The sequence below is a fragment of the Myotis yumanensis genome, unplaced genomic scaffold, assembly GCF_028538775.1.
Source record: "Myotis yumanensis isolate MYYU_CA2020_CCGP unplaced genomic scaffold, mMyoYum1.0.hap1 SCAF_10, whole genome shotgun sequence".
Lineage (NCBI taxonomy): Eukaryota > Metazoa > Chordata > Mammalia > Chiroptera > Vespertilionidae > Myotis > Myotis yumanensis.
In genome coordinates this window covers 5,399,705-5,417,309 of record NW_027223761.1, presented here as the reverse complement: position 1 = coordinate 5,417,309, position 17,605 = coordinate 5,399,705, and the positions used below count along the sequence as shown (strand labels likewise).

Below are 17,605 nucleotides of genomic sequence, written 5' to 3'. Positions count from 1 at the left end.
CGAGGCAGTGGGAGGAAGCAGCCTCTGAGACGATGCCCAAGGTGGGGCCGATTCCAGCCCCTTGTCCCGAGAGGGAGCAGCTGCCTCTGAGGTGGTTACAAACCGAGGGATCAAGGTCAGAGGCTGGGCCTGGCTGTCCACACGGATGCTGAAAGCTTCTAGGATGAGGGGGAAGACAGAGGGAGAGGGACTAGGAAGGTGGGTGCTGACAGCCATAGAATAGAGCATGGGGGCTGGCATAGGGCCAGGGGCACCTCCATGGTTTGGAAGGAGCCTGGGGTGTGGGCAACATCAGTCTTGTACCAGAGAGGACTGTGGAGCAGCATGTTCTCAGCGGGGAGCCAGGTTCCTTCCCTTCCTGTGAGAAGGACAGACATGCAGGAAGCATTACTGACACAGGAAGAAAGGGAGCCAGGGCAGGTGGGGGAAGGATAAGGGCAGAAGTGAGAGGAAGCCCAGGGCAGTATGGGAAGAGGGGATCAGAAAGATGCCTCTTGTTTGGTGAGGATGAGCAAAGGAGGGGAAGGCCCACGATTTTTGGAATCAGACAGGGCCAGGGTCCCTGGCAGCACCTGGCCTGGGCCCCGGGGCACGGTGTCCCACTTGGGAGTGGGGTGAGGGTCCCGTGCTTCTCCTGAGCTCTGCTGGCCTCAGCTCTTACCTCCAGGCCAAGGGCAGGAGTGGGAAAGGGTAATAGAGGCCTGCGACACTGCCTCCACCCTGGCCCTCTGACCCCCACCCCCACCCCGTGCCCTGCAGATGTGGACGAGTGTGAGTCCGGGGACGTGTGTGACAATGGCATCTGTACCAACACGCCAGGCTCCTTCCAGTGTCAGTGTCTCTCTGGCTATCATCTGTCAAGGGACAGGAGCCGCTGTGAAGGTAAGAGGCGCCTACAGCTGGGGGGCTGGCCTATTCCTCCATCCCCCAGAACCTCCACTGCCCAGGCCCCAAGTCCAGGAGCTACCTGTAAACAAGCCAACCGTTCCCTGGTCTGGCCCCCAACCTCATCCAAGATGGGACATCGCGTGTGGGCCACACCTGGGCTCTGCGGGAAGCCTTGGCAGCCTCAGCTGTGTGAGGAGCAGCCCCTGAGCTTCTCCACCTCTTGGATCCCCTACAGACATTGATGAGTGTGACTTCCCCGCAGCCTGCATTGGGGGTGATTGCATCAACACCAACGGCTCCTACCGATGTCTCTGTCCCCAGGGGCACCGGCTGGTGGGCGGCAGGAAGTGTCAAGGTATGGAGGGGTGGGTGTGAGCTCCTGGGGGGATGGCAGGGAGCAGGCATCTCCTAGGCACACTGTTGATCTGTCTGTCTTTTTGTCTATCCATCCACTCAGTCATCCTTCCACTCTTTTCCTTAGAATAACAGCGACAATGACAGTAATTACGCAGTGCCTTCTGTGTGTCAAATCACCTTGACATGTATTCATCCAACAAGAGTTTACTGAGAACCTACTATTTATTGAGCAATGACCCAGGGCTCCCAGCTCGGGGAGGCTGGTGTGTAAACTGATTCTTACCGTTCAGGGTGCTGGGTGCCAACAGTGGTCTGAGCTAGTGATTCATTGCAAGGGAGTGCTGACAAGTTGAATCAGAACCTGAAGCATAAATAGGATTCCCTGAAGCATAACCATGTTCCCTCTCTCTTCTCAGCAGAGAGAGAAGCATGGGATGGTATTCCAGACCCAAAGAACAGTATTTGCAAAGCACAGAGATCTGGAAGGAGCTACTTGTGTTTTTAGGAGGGAGTGGACCCCTGTACCCTAAACACAGAGTAGAGGTGTTGGTGGTTTAAAGGGTGATGGCATTAAAGATATTGGGAGACCAAAATGAAAAAGTTCTCAAATGCTGATCTGAGAGTTAGGACTTCATTCTGTTGTCAATGGGACTGACCATCTGGTCACAATAGTTGCAAATTCACTTTAGGATTCATAAAGTCTGCCTATGTTCACACATCTCCCCACATACAAACAGACAGGAGAGGACTTCCTGTTATGTGTACTTTGAAATCAAAGTGGAAATTCAGGTTCTGAACTTGTGTGAGGCCCTTGAGGCACACCCCCAGGGGAAGGGGCTGGTTTCCCCCTGAGCAGCTCTTCCTGTCCCCCTCACTCCCTGAAGACATAGATGAGTGCAGCCAGGACCCGGGCCTGTGCCTTCCCCATGGGGCCTGTGAGAACCTGCAGGGCTCCTATGTCTGCGTCTGTGATGAGGGCTTCACGCCCACCCAGGACCAGCACGGCTGTGAGGGTGAGTGCCTCCCAGCTCCCTCTTCTGACCAGATGATTCCTCTGAGTTGCAGCTGGGGTTCAGAGATGCATCCTGGTCCCAGCCTCTGGAATTCGGGGAGCAGGGAGAAATTTCTTTTGCCTGGAAGAATCCAGTGGGGCCAGACCTGGCTTGAGGATGGAGGGTGGCCATCACTGGGTGGCACTGGGGAGGCAGGGAGTGTGGGGGAGCAGAGGGATGCGGTGGGTGGGCCGAGTGGACAGGAAAATACGGTATCAGCACCCTGAGCTGCCCTTTCCTCCCCTCAGAGGTGGAGCAGCCCCACCACAAGAAGGAGTGCTACCTGAACTTCGATGACACGGTGTTCTGCGACAGTGTGCTGGCCACCAACGTCACCCAGCAGGAGTGCTGCTGCTCGCTGGGGGCTGGCTGGGGAGACCACTGTGAGATCTATCCCTGCCCGGTCTACAGCTCAGGTCAGGAGCCAGCAGGCCCTTTCCCTTCCTAGAACCTGTTTCTTCATTAGGAAATGGATTCGGGGGGAACGAAGCTGGGAGCTCCGAGGTGAAACGGTAGCCAGCACGCAGGCAGGCACGCACGTGCTGCTCAACTCTGCCTCCTTCCTTCCGCTCTCACTCCGCAGCTGAGTTCCACAGCCTCTGCCCGGATGGGAAGGGCTACACCCAGGACAACAACATTGTCAACTACGGTATCCCGGCCCACCGAGGTAAGCACCGCCCACACCGCCATCGCCGGCCCCGCCCCTCCACCAAGCCCCGCCCCCACCACTCACTGAGCGGCGGGAAAAGCCTCTCCCACCGAGCGTGCTCTGCTCCGGTGGTCAGCCTGGCTCACGGGTCCGGGCTTGCCAGGCCGCAGTGGCCCCGCAGGTAGAGGCTGCTGTGCGCTCACGGCTTGTCACTCCGCAGACATCGACGAGTGCATATTGTTCGGGGCGGAGATCTGCAAGGAGGGCAAGTGCGTGAACACACAGCCGGGCTACGAGTGCTATTGCAAGCAGGGCTTCTACTACGACGGGAACCTGCTGGAGTGCGTGGGTGAGTGCCGACGGCCCGGCGGCCAGGAGACACGCATGACCCCGGGCCGGCTGCTACCGCCTGGGTTCTTCTCCCTGCAGACGTGGACGAGTGCTTGGACGAGTCCAACTGCCGGAACGGAGTGTGTGAGAACACACGGGGCGGCTACCGCTGCGCCTGCACGCCCCCGGCCGAGTACAGCCCTGCCCAGCGCCAGTGTCTGAGCCCCGAGGAGATGGGTGAGGCCCGGGGTGCTGGCTGGGGAAACAGGAGGAAGGCGGTGGCCTGGGAGGAGCTGTGACACCTCCCCCATCCATACCCTCACTGTCCGTAGACGTGGACGAGTGTCAGGACCCCGCAGCCTGCCACCCCGGCCGCTGTGTCAACCTACCGGGTTCCTACCGCTGCGAGTGTCGCCCGCCCTGGGTGCCCGGGCCCTTTGGCCGAGACTGCCAGCTCCCCGAGAGCCCGGCTGGTGAGGGCGAGGGCGAGGGTCATCGCACGGACTCCAGGGCCCTCTGCTGTGTGAAGCCTTGGGGTGCAGGTGGGTGGTCCTTGCTTTGGGCTTCTCCCTGACAGGTCCCCTTCCGCAGAGCGTGCCCCGGAGCAGCGGGACGTGTGCTGGGCCCAGCGCGGAGAGGACGGCATGTGTGCGCGCCCCCTGGCTGGGCCCACCCTCACCTTTGAGGACTGTTGCTGTCGCCAGGGCCGCGGTTGGGGTGCCCAGTGCCGCCCGTGCCCACCACGCGGAGCTGGTGAGCCGACCAGGGAAGGGTTGGCCCCGAGGGAATTGGGGGCAGGAGCTGAGTGCACTGACCACGCTGACCACTGACTGCCCCTCCCAGGATCTCAGTGCCCCACATCGCAGAGTGAGAGCAATTCCTTCTGGGACGCGAGCCCCCTACTGCTGGGGAAGCCACCGCGCGGTGAGTGTAGGGAGGGGACGCAGGCGGGAGTCAGGCCATCACTGGGCGGTGTTGACGTCTTGTTCTGCTGGCTGCGCAGAGGAGGACAGCTCCGAGGAGGATTCGGACGAGTGCCGCTGCGTGAGCGGCCGCTGCGTGCTGCGGCCCGGCGGCGCCGTGTGCGAGTGTCCGGGTGGCTTCCAGCTTGACGCCTCCCGAGCGCGCTGCGTGGGTGAGCTGGGCGGAGGGGGCGGGGCCAGAGGCTGGCGGCGGGGCGGGGCGGGGCGGGGCCATGTGTCATCCTGCCTGGACCAGAAAAGCTCAGGGGCTGTGCAGTTCCGGTCCCCTCGCAAAGCCCACACCTGTCACCCACCTCCAGACATCGACGAGTGCCGAGAGTTGAACCAGCGCGGTCTGCTGTGCAAGAGCGAGCGCTGCGTAAACACGAGCGGTTCCTTCCGCTGTGTCTGTAAACCCGGCTATGCGCGCATCCGCCCGCACGGGGCCTGTGTGTCCCAGCGTCCCCAGCGTCGCCGCTGACACCACGTTCAACCGGGACCTCAGCAATCACCAAGCGGTTTCTGCCCGACACGGGGGCGAGCTCAGCCTCTACCTTCTGCCCCGATTCGGGGTCGGACCCAGGGACCCGCCAGGCCTGTAGACCCTTCCAGAGCCCCATGTCCCGAGGGGGCCCATCTGGCTCCACCTGGTTTACAGGTAGATGCTGGGTCTCCGGGGCGCTGTCGGCCTTCCTCCCAGAGGGTGTTTCCTAGAAACTGATAAATCAGATCCTGTCTCTTTATTCTTGGCTTTTGAAGCAAACTCTATGTTCACCTCCGTGGTAGGCATGGACTCCACAGGGCAGTGCCAGACCCCAGCCTCCTCGGAGGGGCAGATGGAGCCCAGCACAGGGGTGTGAAATAGAATTTATTGTGGCTCTGATTATGTACATGTGAGATGTGCCTGGCCGGGCTGGCCGGGCTGGCATGGTTTGTACAATAAATACATCCATGGGGCTGTTCCCCGTGGCTGGGAAGCACCCACACCAGCAGTTCAGTCCAGCTTCCGGGTCCCCAGCTTCATGGGGCCCTTAGCGGCCTTCTTCTCAGCACGTTTGGCTTCCATCTCCCGCCGACGTTCTTCCCGCTTCTTCCGGGCCAGCTCAGCCTTCGCCTGCCCTGCAACAGGAAGGGGAGGCAGGCTGAGGGCCTCGGGACAAGTGGGCCTGATTCCCAGCCCAGGCCTGCTGGAGGGGGAGGCGAGGACTGCCCTGGTGTGCCAGCCCTCCTCGGGGAAGCACTTACGGCTCTCCGTCTCCAGGCCATCATCACCCCAGTTGTCATCACCCCACGAATCAGGTCTTGGCTGAAAAGGAAGCATGGCCTGAAATGGAGACCAGCTCCCTGTGGAGGTCCCTCCCAGGTCTGCACCCTCCCACTGGACTGAGTTGAGTACCTGGGTGCCAACCTCCCGACGCGCCAACAGGTCAGCAAAGGGGTCGCCTTTGTCACTGGGCTCTGGTCCACCCCAGTTATACTCGCTGGTCAGCTGAGTGCCCTCAGGGGGTGGCTCCTGGGGACTTGGCTCCTGCCAACCCTGCTCCCACGAGCCCTCAGCTTCCCAGCTGCTCCAGTCCGACTCGGGAGATTTGTGGTCAGGGTTGCTGGTCTGCAGAAGAGAAGGGGGAGGTAGCACCAGACAGGGAGGGGCCAGGCGCAGCTTTCCATGCAGACACACACCTGCCCCAATCAGCTCACCTGCCCAGCACGGCTGACTTGGCCCCCAGTACTCCAGTTGTCCTGCTGAGCTAATACAGACTCGGCCTCCTGCTACAGTGTGGAAAGGAGAGAAAGACCATAGGACCACCCCCCACCTCCAACCCCTTGCCAAAGGGCAGGAAGCCCTCCAGCCCCTTCCTAGCCATGGGTTCCACCGTTTTTCCTTTTGCCTTCACCTCATTTGCTCCTCAAGCCCTGCTTCACATCTATAAGGTGCACACATTGAACCTGGCCTCCGTCACTCTTCTAGGCTGGGAATGAGATCCAGAGTTCCACCCCTCCCCCAAAACTGCAGTCAGGCAGATGGGGAAATTGGGCCCAAAGCCCCACTCCATCCTCAGCCTGTCCTGAACCCCCCTCCCCCAGGGAGGACTGGTCTGGATCTAGGCCTGGGAGTGGCCTCTCCTTGCTGAGCACTGGGGCTAGCTGGGCTCTGAAGCAGGTGGAGGGACAGGGACAGGCGAAAGGGAGGCTCAGTGGGCTGCTCCAACCCGTGCCCTCCGGCCTCTCACTGCCCACCCTGCTCCCTGGAGGTGAGGGGAGCTCATCTGCCAGCTCTGGCCACAGTGGCCACTCCATGATGTCTACTCACCAGGGATGCAGGTGAGGACAGGCCTGAGACAAGCCAAGCCCACAGGAGCCCCTTGAATGGCAGCCTGTGGCCTTTAAGCTGGGGTCCCCCTGGGAGGCCCCCTCAGCCCCACTCACCTCCAAGCTGCCCCAGTCTTCGTCATCCCATCTGTCGGCAGCGCCGCTGTCCTCTGCTGTGTCCTTGCCCTCCTCTTGTGCCTCCCAGTGTCCTGAGGTAACGGGTGTGGGAGGGGCAGGGGTGGGAGCCGGGGCAGGAAGTCCTGGGAAGCAGAGACTCACTGAGTTCCCACACACTGGGGCCCAGAAAAGTCTCAGAACAGGGCAGAGGTTTCTGGGGGTGGGGGCAGAGTGTAGGGAGGGGAAGCTCTTAAGGGGACTAGATCCAACCCTGTCTCCTATGTCACCACCCCAGGGGGAGTCAGACAAGAATAGCTCCTGGGTGCCAGCACCTCCAAACCCTCTGCCACTGATGCAGCCGGTCTGAGACACTCACCCTCAGGCGTGGGTCTCTGGGAGACATTGGGCTCCCCTGCGGCAACCGTGGGGTGTGCACGGATCAGCTTGGAGGTGAGCGAGGAGACCCCTGTCACAGCCCATCCTGCCCAGCTGGCTGCGGCTCCTCCCATCCCAGGGCTGGAGGCGGCATGGACATCCTTCTCTGGGCAGTGATAGGAGAGAGACACAGGTGTAGGCGCCTCGGGGGTCCATGGGGAGTGTGATAGGGCAATAAGTGCAACAGAGGGATCTAGAGTGGGCACCCCTTCTGCAGCCTGCCTGCCCTCATCTGCAAGATGGGGGTGGGGAGAGTAGTATCAAGTCTGCTCTCTAGGGTTCTTCCAGCTTTCAGATACTCCAACGAGGTGGAAGGGGGCCAAAACACGTAGCAGTCAAGGATGTAGCAGGAGGGAACATGAGTGTGGGCCACTCACCCACTTCGGCCAGCTGAGTGGGGTCCTCTGACACAGACTCCAGTTTGGAAAGGAAACTTCGAATGGCCTTGAAGGCCTGTGGGGTAGCAAGGGGCAGAGCTGGGGCCTCCAGGGCTCCTGTGAGCCCAAGAGGCCAGCTAGGGCCCACATATCCCCCCGAGCCCCAGCTCCAGGGCCAGGCCCCATTTATGCCTCACCTGGTCCCGCACAGATTTCTCAGGATCCACAGTGAGGCCACAGAGCACGGGCAGGATTTTGTGGGCGCAGTCATTCATCGAGTAGAGGTTGTGGGTGGCAGCAAAGCCCAGAACACCGGCAACCCGAGACGGTGCAAACGGGTCCTTAGTGGCCCGGCTGAAGGCGGAGGTGAGGACCCTGTGTCTGGTCTGGGGTGGAGCAGGAGAGAGGGCCCCTGAGTGTAGGGTCAGTCCTGGGGCCCAGAACTGCCAGGCCTCACTTCCCAGAGCAGAGGCCGTCCGTCCACAGGGCTCCCAGAGGCTAAAAAATGGGTTAGTCACTAACAAGTGGGGGAGAATTGACTTGAAACTCTGGATCTCGGCTTCTCCCCCCAGATCACTGGACTAACAAGGTGACGGGGGCCGGAGCAGCAGCTGCCCTGGGGTGGGGGTGGTGCCTCCTTCCCATCTGCCCCACTGACCGAATTCATTCATTCCTGTCAACTATCTGGGCACTGCAGTGTCTGCATTTACAAAACCTGGCTGAGAGGGTGCACACAGGCTGTGGGGCCCAGCAGGCCCGGGTTCGGTTCCCAGATCCACCACCTACTGGCTGTGTGACCCGGCACAACGCACTCCACTCTCAGACATCTGGGCTGGGAGGACCTAGGACTGAGGTCTCTGGGAGGAAGATGGTTCACAAACAAGGAGGCCTGGCCCCGGAGGAGGCTGCGGTCCTGTGACAGTGAGAACTCCTGACCGCTCTGCAGGGCACTCACACTGGCGCTGAGGTAGGAGCCGATTTTTCCCAGGCAGACGGTGGTGTTGCAGCGGATGGGGCCCTGCTCGTCCTTGGCCTGCAGCCGAGCGAAGTGCTTCATCAGCTCCACATTGAGGTTGGCCTCGTTCAGCTTCGGGGCCAGGAGCAGCATGGACTGCAGGGCAGGGACAGTGGACATTGTGGGCCACATGAAGAAGGACCTCCTGGGAGGGTGCAGAGGCCACCGGTGGCCCCGGGCACTGACCTGCCAAAGCCCTCCCAATCCTACCTCCCAACCTGGTCCTGTACCCACAGTGCTGAGGACGGGGACCCCACTTCCCTTTCCCCTTTACAGCAAAACCTCCTAAGTTTGTCTGCACTCCTGTCTCCCACCTCTCATCTGCTCTCTCTGGCATGCGTGCAACCCTCCTGGGACTTGCACCCCACACTCTCTACCAGTCGGCTCAGGTGGAGGGCACCAGTGACTCCCATGTCGCTAAATCCAATGGCCAATCTCCATCCTCACCGAACTCGACCCTCAGCAGCTCTGACACCCCTGAGCTCACCCTCCTCTTTGAAACTTCGGTCTCTGGTCTTCCAGAACACCACCCTTTCCTGGTTCCCCTCTGACCCCGCCAGCTGCTCCTTCTTGGCCTCCTTTTGCTGAGCTCTGACTGTTCAGACCCCCAGAGCCACCCGGCAGGCCACGTCTTTTTTACGCCTCACCGAGGCCATCTCACCCTCCCAGGGCCCTGAATGCCCGTTAGCCGACAATGCCCAGATGCGCGCCCCTAGCCCAGACTCGTTCCCTAAACTGCACACATGCATAGCCAGAGGACATCGCCACTGGCTGTCTAACAGACATGACCAAGACTCAGCCCAACTCCTCCCGCACACCTGTCCCTCCCGGTCTTCTCAGTAAATGGCAACTCAACCTTCCAGCTGCTTAGGGCAGAAGCCTCGGAGCCTCCCTGACTCCATATCCACCCATCAGTGAATACCATAGATCCCACCTTCAATATGTGGCCCCTTCCCTCTCCTCCTGCTGCTACCACTAACATCTCAGCCTCCGTCCTCTCTCCCTGGGCCACTGCAACAGGCCCTAACAGTACCTCAGCTTCTACCCTTGCTCTGAGGGTCAATTCTCCACACAACACAGCGGTTCTCTTGACCAGGTCAATGCTCGGCTCGTTCCATCGAATGCATCAGCTCCCTGCCACACCCTATGAGGCCCTGGCCCCCAACCCCACCAATCTCTCAGGGCCCACTCCCACGCCCAGATCCCTTCAGCCACACTAAACCTCTTGCTGCTACTTCTATACTCCAGGCACTTGCCAGCCTCAGGACCTCTGCACATGCTATTCCTTCTGCGGAAGGCACATTTCCTTCAGATCTCCATGTACCTCGATCCTTCACCTTTCCTTGAATGACACCTCCTTAGCAAGGTCTACCCTGACTACTGTTTGTAAAACCCTTCTCTTCACATTCTATTACTTCCTAATGTGATACATGTTTTTAAATTCTGTTTATTGTCTGCCAAGCCCACAACCCATCCCCTCAAAAGAAGCTCCATGAGAGCAGGGAGTCCGGTCTGCCTGTGCTACTGTATCCCAGTGAGGTGCGCAGCCAGTGTCTACTGAACAGAGGACTATAGGCCATGCCCACCTCTCCCCCCACAGCTGCTCAGCTGCACCCATGGCCTGGATCCACATGCAGGATGGTGCCTGCCCATCCTATAACCTTCTCAGACTCACAGGCCAAAATCAAGACCTCTGTGTCCTGGGGTAAGCCCCCTCCAACCCTTGGAAAACCAGGGTGGCCGCTCTGGGCCTGGCCACACCCACCTTGACGGTCTGCTCCCGGATGGCAGGGTTGGTGTCCAGGAAGCCATGCACGACGTGGGGAAAGATCTGGGTATTGACTGTTGGCTCATCGAGGTATTGGATGAACTGCTCCATCTGGCCAAGTGGGAAAACTCAGTCAGTCCCTCCATCCCCCACCCCCGCCATGGGACCACTCTTGGCTTGGTTTCTCCACCTGGCAGGCACTGGCCAGCCAAGTGAGTCTCCTGAACCTCCATGTGGAATCTGGCCTCAAGCTAATGAGTGAGAAGAGGCCAGGAGGATGCTGGGAAGAGCTAGGGACTGGGAGTGGGAGCGCTTGGACTCTGGTCCTCAGCAAGCCAACTGTGTCACGCCCCCTCTCAGACTTCCCACTACCTCTTTCGTAAAAGGGGGTATAATCCCCAACCAGACAAGGGTTGTGAGGCGGGCTGGTACATTTCCTTTTACTGTTTTTATTGATTTTTAGAGAGAGAGGAAGAGAGAGATAGAAACATTGATGAGAGAGAAACATCAATTGGCTGCCTCCAGCACGCCCCCTACTGGGGATCGAGCCCACAACCAAAGCATGTGCCCTGACTGGGAATCAAACCAGCAACCTCTTGGTTCATGGGTGGACACAGCCTCTGAGCCACACTGGCTGGATGAGGGCTGGTACATTTGTCAGCTGGAGAGGCAATACCTGAGAGCCACCGGGTATTTCCTAGTTTTCAGGGCCCCCACCCTCGATCTCATCAATCTTGTCTGATGCTCCCAGCTGCCCTGGGGTTGGCAGGAGACATTATCCCTACTCTAGAGGGCTAAAGTGCTACCGTATCCCAGTGAGGGGCTCAGCCAGTGTCTACTGAACAGAGGCTGGAGATGGGAGCGTTTGAGCCCTGCAGCCAGGGTCGGCTGGGCTTCCCAAAGCTGCCAATGAGTCCTGTGATGATCTCGACTCCAGACAGCACAGCCTCACTGGTCCCTTACCTGCATGTATGTTTGGGAAGGGGTTTCTAGAGTGCCAGGGCAGGGGCCTCCCCAGCAACCGAGGTGGAGTCTGGGTGGAGTGGAAGGGGGCTGGCCGGGGCTACCTGCTGTAGGAGGCGGATGCGCATGGCCCGATCAGTGGATGAGAACATCTTGACCACGACAGGGATGATCTTCTGCTGATACTCCTCAGCACTGAGGAACTTGCCCACCTGAGGGAAGGAGCAGAAAGGGGCTCAGCTACAGCCACAGAATGGGAGATGTCAGTAGGCTTATTTAACTCCTGCTGATCTCCAGGGTGGGAATGGAGTGATGGTGTGTGTGTGGGGGGGGGGGGGGGGGGGGGAGTCACTTCCTCAGCAGCCACTCTGCCCATATTCCATTTCAGTCAGCCCTGCCCTTGACTTTTCTGGGTCAGCCTCTCTTAGGAGGCTGATGGAAGTGCTGCGCCCCTCCCTAAACTCAGGTACCTACAAGCCAAATGCACACACATCTCCGCCTACAATTTCTGGGGGTTCCCAGTGACACAGGACTTACTTGCTGTCCTCCCTGCTCCCTCCTCGCCAAGTCCCTTCAGGAGAAAGCGTTCTGGTGCCCCGTTAAGGGCAGACTGGGGTCTGAGGAAGGGGATAAAGACCTAGCCCAAAGAAGATCAGGTGGTCAAGAGGGAGGATGGAAAGTGAGGTGGTGAGCAGGTGATCTCCTGGGCCCTGGGAACCAGGATGGGATCACAGGTCAAACAGGAGAACTGTCTTGGTGACATGGAGGAAGGACTGAGGACTCTGAAGCCAGGGGTCTTTGGAGAAAGAATTTTGGAGGCACAAGGTTTCCCCTCCCCAAAGACCAAAAGTCCCCTCAGCCTCCCTGACAACTGGCCGGCAGGAAGCAACTCCTCATATGGGCTTGGGTCCGCCCTAACCAACTCCTCACATGACCTTGGGTCCGCCCTAACCAACTCCTCACATGGGCTTGGGTCCGCCCTAACCAACTCCTCACATGGGCTTGGGTCCGCCCTAACCAACTCCTCACATGGCCTTGGGTCCGCCCTAACCAACTCCTCACATGGCCTTGGGTCCGCCCTAACCAACTCCTCACATGGGCTTGGGTCCGCCCTAACCAACTCCTCACATGGGCTTGGGTCCGCCCTAACCAACTCCTCATATGGGCTTGGGTCCGCCCTAACCAACTCCTCATATGGGCTTGGGTCCGCCCTAACCAACTCCTCACATGGCCTTGGGTCCGCCCTAACCAACTCCTCATATGGGCTTGGAGCCTGCCCGTCCCGAGAACGGCTCCACGGGGCTCACCCCCACAATGCGGCCTTCTCTTTTGTGGTTCCGATCCACCAGCCAGTCTCTGGCCCCACACACAGTTCCTGAGGCTTTTAGCCTTGCCATCTCCCCTCACTGAGGCCCCTGGCCCCGCTCACCTTGAAGAGGGGGGTGAGGACCACAGCCCCCGCATTCCCAAACTCGAAGGCAGTCAGCAGCTGGGGCAGCACCTTGTGCCGGCAGAAATCCTCGGGGAACGAGTCTAGGCTCTTGCTCAGCTCTTGGAAGAACTTTTGCTTCTCAGCCGGCTCTTTGATCTGCAGGAGTGCGGACAGGACAGGATGCAGGAGGAAGAAAGCAGCCTGGTCATGGCCCTCCCCAGCCACAGGCAAGGACAGGGAGTCACCACAGCCTAAAGAACTTAAGCTTGTGAGTCCAACTGCCTGGGTTCAAATCCCAGGTCTCCCATTTATCAGCCATGTGACCTTGGGCAAGGTTCCTGCATCTGTAAAATGGGAAAATAACTATACCACCTCCCAGGGTTGTTCTGAGGATTCCCCCAGAAAATGACACAATTGCCAGCACAGTGCCCGGCACATCATAGAATCAGTGTCATTCTCATCACTGCACCTGACCTGTTGCTAGAAAAGCAGCCACTATGGGGATCGGGCCCTGTATCAGCATTGCCTCTACTCACAACAACCCAAAATGTACCACTAACCCCATCACACAGATGAGGAAACAGGCTCAGAGAGGGGAAGCGGCTTACCCCATTCCCCTGACCCTGGCTGGGTTGGGCACAGCTGTAACCCCATGCTGGGTGGAGTTCACGTGGGAAGACAGGGCTTACTTTACCCCCAGGCCTGGTCCTTCCACTCACTGAGCCCAAGGAGCCAGGCTGTCAAATCAGTTTCCTCTAGTCCTAACCTCTCAGAGGCCATAATACCCACAACTTGTATTTCTGGAGGACAGACTACATGCCAGGCAGGGTTATGTACTAAAACCTTTACACAGATTACATAATCATCCTCCCAACTTTATAAAGGTACCAACATAATCCACATTTAATCCAACAAGGAAGCACCCTGTCCAGTGTGGCTCAGTTGGCTGAGTGTTGTCCCATGCACCAAAAGGTCAAGGTTCAATTCCTGATCAGGGCACATATCCAGGTTACAGGTTCGATCCCTGGTCGAGGTGCATATAGGAGGCAACTGATCAATGTCTCTCTCAAATCAATAAAAATATTTTTAAGTCAAAATTTTATTTATTCATTTATTTATTTTTGTTAATCTTCACCTGAGGATATTTTTTTCATTGATTTTTAGAGAGAGTGAAAGGGAAGGCGGGAGGGGGAGAGAAACATCGATGTGAGAGAGACACATCAATTGGTTACCTCCTGCACGTGCCCCGACCAGGCTGGGGATCAAACCTGCAACTCTTTGGTACATGAGTCAATGTTCTACCACTGAGCCACACTGGCCAAGACATTACAAAAATCCAAAAAAAAAAAAACCCAACCATTTTTTTTTTAATCGAACAAGGAAGCTGAAGAACAGAGGGAAAGGAGCTTGTCCAAATTCACATGCTAAGAATCGGTCAGGCCCTGACCGGTTTGGCTCAGTGGATAGAGCGTCGGCCTGCGGAATGAGGGGTCCCAGGTTCGATTCCGGTCGGGGGCATATGCCTTGGTTGCAGGCACATCCCCAGTAGGAGGTGTGCAGGAGGCAGCTGGTCGATGTTTCTCTCTCATCGATGTTTCTAACTCTCTATTCCTCTCCCTTCCTCTCTGTTAAAAAATCAATAAAATATATTTTTTAAAAAAAAGAATCAGAGAGGAGAGGGTTTGACTCAACAGTCTGGGACCTCGGTTGTGCTACACCCAGGTGCTGTCATTCCATTCACAAACGAGGAGGCTAAGGTTCAAGGTCAGCTCCTGAGACTCTAACCCAGTCCTACATGATTCCGAGGTTCCTGTGCTCCCTGCTGTCCCCTCACCCCCACAGCCACTGCCTCGCCCAGGAGCGGTGGTCTCTGGCTGGGGATGAAGAGGACCTGATTGGCCCTCGAGGGGCTCTACCAGCATGGGAGGCAGGGTTGGCGCTCTGACAGCAGGGTTCTGGGGGAGCCAAAGCCCAGAGAAAGGCCAAACCACATGCAAGGTTGCATATCCAGAGTCACAGCTGGGCTCTCTCCACCGCTCCGCCACCTGGCCACTGGCCACCCACTCCTACTGGCCAGAAACAGCCCTTCTGCTATGGAGAGCATTTCAAGGAGAAGGGCAGCCAGCAGACCCAGCCATGTGAGAAGAACTCCACGGAACAGAGGTGCTGCTGCCCCCACGCTGCCCAGGAGGCAGTAGGACTCGCTGTGTCCAGCTCAGCTTCTCCATCCTCCACCCAGGTCTATGAAGTGCTTGCCACACCTCCCCACTCCAGATTCTCAGGCACCTGTGTGCCCCCCACAGCCGGGTCGGAGCAGCTGTCCAGGGTAGAGCCTCTCTCCTGCACTCCTTGCAACTCTATGGGCCAGCGGACAGTACTGTCACCCCCATCAGATAAAGAAACAGGTTCAGAGGGTAAGCCTTCGGCTCCCTGCTCACCATCTTTCCATGTGCTGTTCCCTCTGCCTGGAACACTCTTCCCCAGTTACCATCCCAGCCTACGTTCACACACTTCAGGTCTCCACTCAAATATCCCGAGAGAGCCCTTCCCTGAGCACCTGCCCTGCTATTTTCCTCCCTGGTGCTTGGCCCTCCAAGGGAACACAGGCCTCCTCATGTATGTGTTTCCTGTCCCTCTTCTCCAACGAGAGTTCCCAAGGAGGAACCTGATCCCTGTTGGATCCTTGAGAGCAGGGATCTGACTCCTTCCTCCACCCTCCTGCGCAGACGGCAGCCCAGCACGGGCATGGCACACATCAGGGATAGAGCCAGCATGTATGAGTGGAGTTAATGGCCAGGAGCAGTCACTGCACACCTACTACGTGCCAGGCACCATACTATGCACTTTAAACTCAGTGAATCCTCACCACACCCTTCTAGAAGGTACTGTTATTAGGACAGAGCTTTAGCCAAGGGAGATCACACATAAATGAGAGCAGGAGCCAGGGTCTGAACTCAGAGAGCCTCGCTCCACAGTCCATTGTGGTCTCAGAAGATCTAATTATGAGGGAGCCTGCAAAGTGGGGAGGGGATGGGGTGAGGAATGCAGGCCCAAAGCCCAGGGTGGGATGGCTCACCTGAATCTCTTCCAGGAACAGGTTGGTCTCCACAAAGCGGTTGTTCATAAACCCACCGGGTGCCCGGCAGTTCTGCAGGAAGCGGGCTGGGTTGGGACGCATCTTGGGGTTGGCTCCAACCAGCTCACAATAATGGGGCACCAGCGATTTGGGGATCTGTGGGAGAAGGGTCAGCGTCAGGGCTGGCTGGCTGGCTGGCTGGCAGGGAGGGGTTGGGGAGGACCAGACACTCACCTTCCCAGGGTTGCGCAGGGCAGTGGCCCGAGGTAGGGGCCCGTTGAAGACTTCCCAGATGAGGCAGCCCAAGCGCCACATGTCGGCTGACCTGAGACAGTGACCAGAGCTGCTGAAGGCCCTGCCACCTGCCAGCATAGGCCTCCAACCTGCCTGGGGCACCGGGCACACACTGCATGGCAGACCCTGGGCTGTGTCCTTCAGCTGATCCTCCCCCATCAGCCCCAATAAGCAGGTTGCATTAGCCCATTTGACAGATGTTAAAAAACGAGGCTCAGAGAAACAAGGGCATCTGTCTCAGGTCACACAACTTGCGAATTCAGAGCTGCCTAACCCCAAAGCCTGCGTTTATCCTGCCACACCCCCTCCCCCCTGAGGACAGCACGGGCCAGGGGAGTGCTTGCCAGCCAGTCTAGGGGTCCTGAGGCTGCAGGGACTTCTGGAACAGAGCAGCTGGGGGCACCCACCACGTCTCTCGGACGGCTCTGCCACTGCTATCAGCCAACTCTGGAGGGTCATACTGCTCGAGCTCGGGGATCCCCTTGCAGGGGGGCGCCCCGCCATTGCCCTGGGCCGAGTACATGTAGTCCAGGCCCCCGAGCTTCCACTCGCCGGCGCGGTCCACAAACACAGCGGCCATGCAGACGTTGTTGTGGACGAGGCTGCAGTCGTTGACGAGGAAGCTGAGGGCTTTCTGGGGGCAGAAGCAGCCATTACAGCCCAGAACCCGCACCCCCAGCCCCGCTCCCACGGCCATGCCCCCGCCTCACCACAATCTGGTGCAGCCCCCAGGACAGCTCCAGCTCCTTGGGGCCACCAGCCTCCTGTCGCGTCCTGAGGTGCACGCCCAGCGGAGTCACGGCCTCTGTCACTACGTGGATGCATTTGTCGGTCTGAGGGGGGACACGGGGGAGGGGGACGGAAAACGGGGATCACATCCGGCGCTGAGGCAGGAGGGTGGGCACTGGGAGAAAGTGGGGGGCAGAGATGGGCAGCCAGTACCTCCAGCCCGTCGATGAAGGCCAGAATGTTGGGGTGCCGGAGCGTTTTGAGGCGCTTGAAGGCAGCTTTGGCCACCTGGGTCTGCTCTTCGGCGCCAGGCTTCACATCGTACACGAAGATGGACACCGGGCTGCCGGTGGCCTGGGGAGGGCACAGGGGCCTCAGGGCGTGGGCCGGGCCGGGCTGACCACTCGGCTCCCCGGCGGCCCCAGAGCGGCCCGAAGAGAGCGCCGGCCGGGTCTCTCCCCAGGTCCGTCCTCAGGCACAGAGCCGGGCCCCAGCGACCCCGGTTCCGTCCGCCTGTCAGTCCTCGGTCCTTCCTCCCGCCACGTCGGCACCGCCCGTCCCCCTCCCGCTGCCCGTTGTCCCGGCGGCTCCGCAGCCACGTCAGGCGGGCGCGACGCGGCGGGCCGGCGGCGCTGACTAGGCGAGACCGAGGTCCGCCGCGGCCTGCGGAGCGCGGGGCCGCGCTCACCTTCTTGCGGCCGCGGTGCAGCGCCCAGGGCCCCGGCGGGCTGCCCTCGGCAGGTTCCGGGCTGAGCTCGAACGGGAAATCCCGGACCGGGTCCCGGACAAAGAACCACATCCTCCCCGCCGCCGCGGGCTCGGGCGCCTCTACTCCGGGTCCTCGGCAGCCC

General features: G+C 59.2%; 2 protein-coding genes across 10 annotated transcripts in view; one reads left to right on the top strand and one right to left on the bottom strand.

Annotated features, from left to right (window-relative positions):
* The window catches only part of LTBP3 (latent transforming growth factor beta binding protein 3), a 17,925-nt gene extending 12,684 nt beyond the window's left edge, over positions 1–5,241 (top strand). For 5 of the 7 annotated variants that reach the window (XM_070427510.1, XM_070427508.1, XM_070427512.1 and 2 more), the window contains 12 exons: positions 760–882; positions 1,124–1,243; positions 2,130–2,258; positions 2,546–2,713; positions 2,881–2,964; positions 3,167–3,295; positions 3,376–3,513; positions 3,609–3,749; positions 3,868–4,029; positions 4,120–4,200; positions 4,280–4,411; positions 4,559–5,241. In XM_070427510.1, the coding sequence (XP_070283611.1) occupies positions 760–882; positions 1,124–1,243; positions 2,130–2,258; positions 2,546–2,713; positions 2,881–2,964; positions 3,167–3,295; positions 3,376–3,513; positions 3,609–3,749; positions 3,868–4,029; positions 4,120–4,200; positions 4,280–4,411; positions 4,559–4,719 (1,568 nt within the window). In that variant the 3' untranslated portion in view covers positions 4,720–5,241. The remainder of the gene's footprint in view (positions 1–759; positions 883–1,123; positions 1,244–2,129; positions 2,259–2,545; positions 2,714–2,880; positions 2,965–3,166; positions 3,296–3,375; positions 3,514–3,608; positions 3,750–3,867; positions 4,030–4,119; positions 4,201–4,279; positions 4,412–4,558) is intronic. The other 2 variants (XM_070427509.1, XM_070427511.1) reach the window with 2 other exon arrangements.
* SCYL1 (SCY1 like pseudokinase 1) lies at positions 5,094–17,605 on the bottom strand. 3 transcript variants are annotated; one of them, XM_070427517.1, is made up of 18 exons: positions 17,443–17,605; positions 16,968–17,108; positions 16,736–16,858; positions 16,433–16,659; positions 15,966–16,056; positions 15,732–15,887; positions 12,653–12,811; positions 11,328–11,435; positions 10,258–10,371; positions 8,433–8,588; positions 7,675–7,863; positions 7,478–7,553; positions 7,042–7,206; positions 6,666–6,808; positions 5,937–6,008; positions 5,635–5,847; positions 5,484–5,544; positions 5,094–5,357 (listed from the first exon to the last, which is right to left on the bottom strand). In XM_070427517.1, the coding sequence occupies exons 1-18, from the start codon at positions 17,551–17,553 to the stop codon at positions 5,233–5,235; spliced, it is 2,430 nt and encodes an 809-aa protein (XP_070283618.1). In that variant the 5' UTR covers positions 17,554–17,605; the 3' UTR covers positions 5,094–5,232. The 3 variants fall into 3 exon arrangements, with proteins under 3 accessions (XP_070283618.1, XP_070283619.1, XP_070283620.1); XM_070427518.1 differs by lacking the exon at positions 5,484–5,544; XM_070427519.1 differs by lacking the exon at positions 17,443–17,605 and having other exon boundaries at positions 16,731–16,858; positions 16,968–17,053.

Excerpts from the sequence above, each read along its gene's own strand:
- SCYL1 (XM_070427517.1), bottom strand. The coding sequence starts at position 17,553 with ATGTGGTTCTTTGTCCGGGACCCGGTCCGGGATTTCCCGTTCGAGCTC. Across the intron at positions 16,660-16,735 it reads GGGGGCTGCACCAGATTGTG|AAAGCCCTCAGCTTCCTCGT; the intron begins GTGAGGCGGGGG and ends TTCTGCCCCCAG. Across the intron at positions 5,358-5,483 it reads TGGCCTGGAGACGGAGAGCC|GGCAGGCGAAGGCTGAGCTG; the intron begins GTAAGTGCTTCC and ends TTCCTGTTGCAG.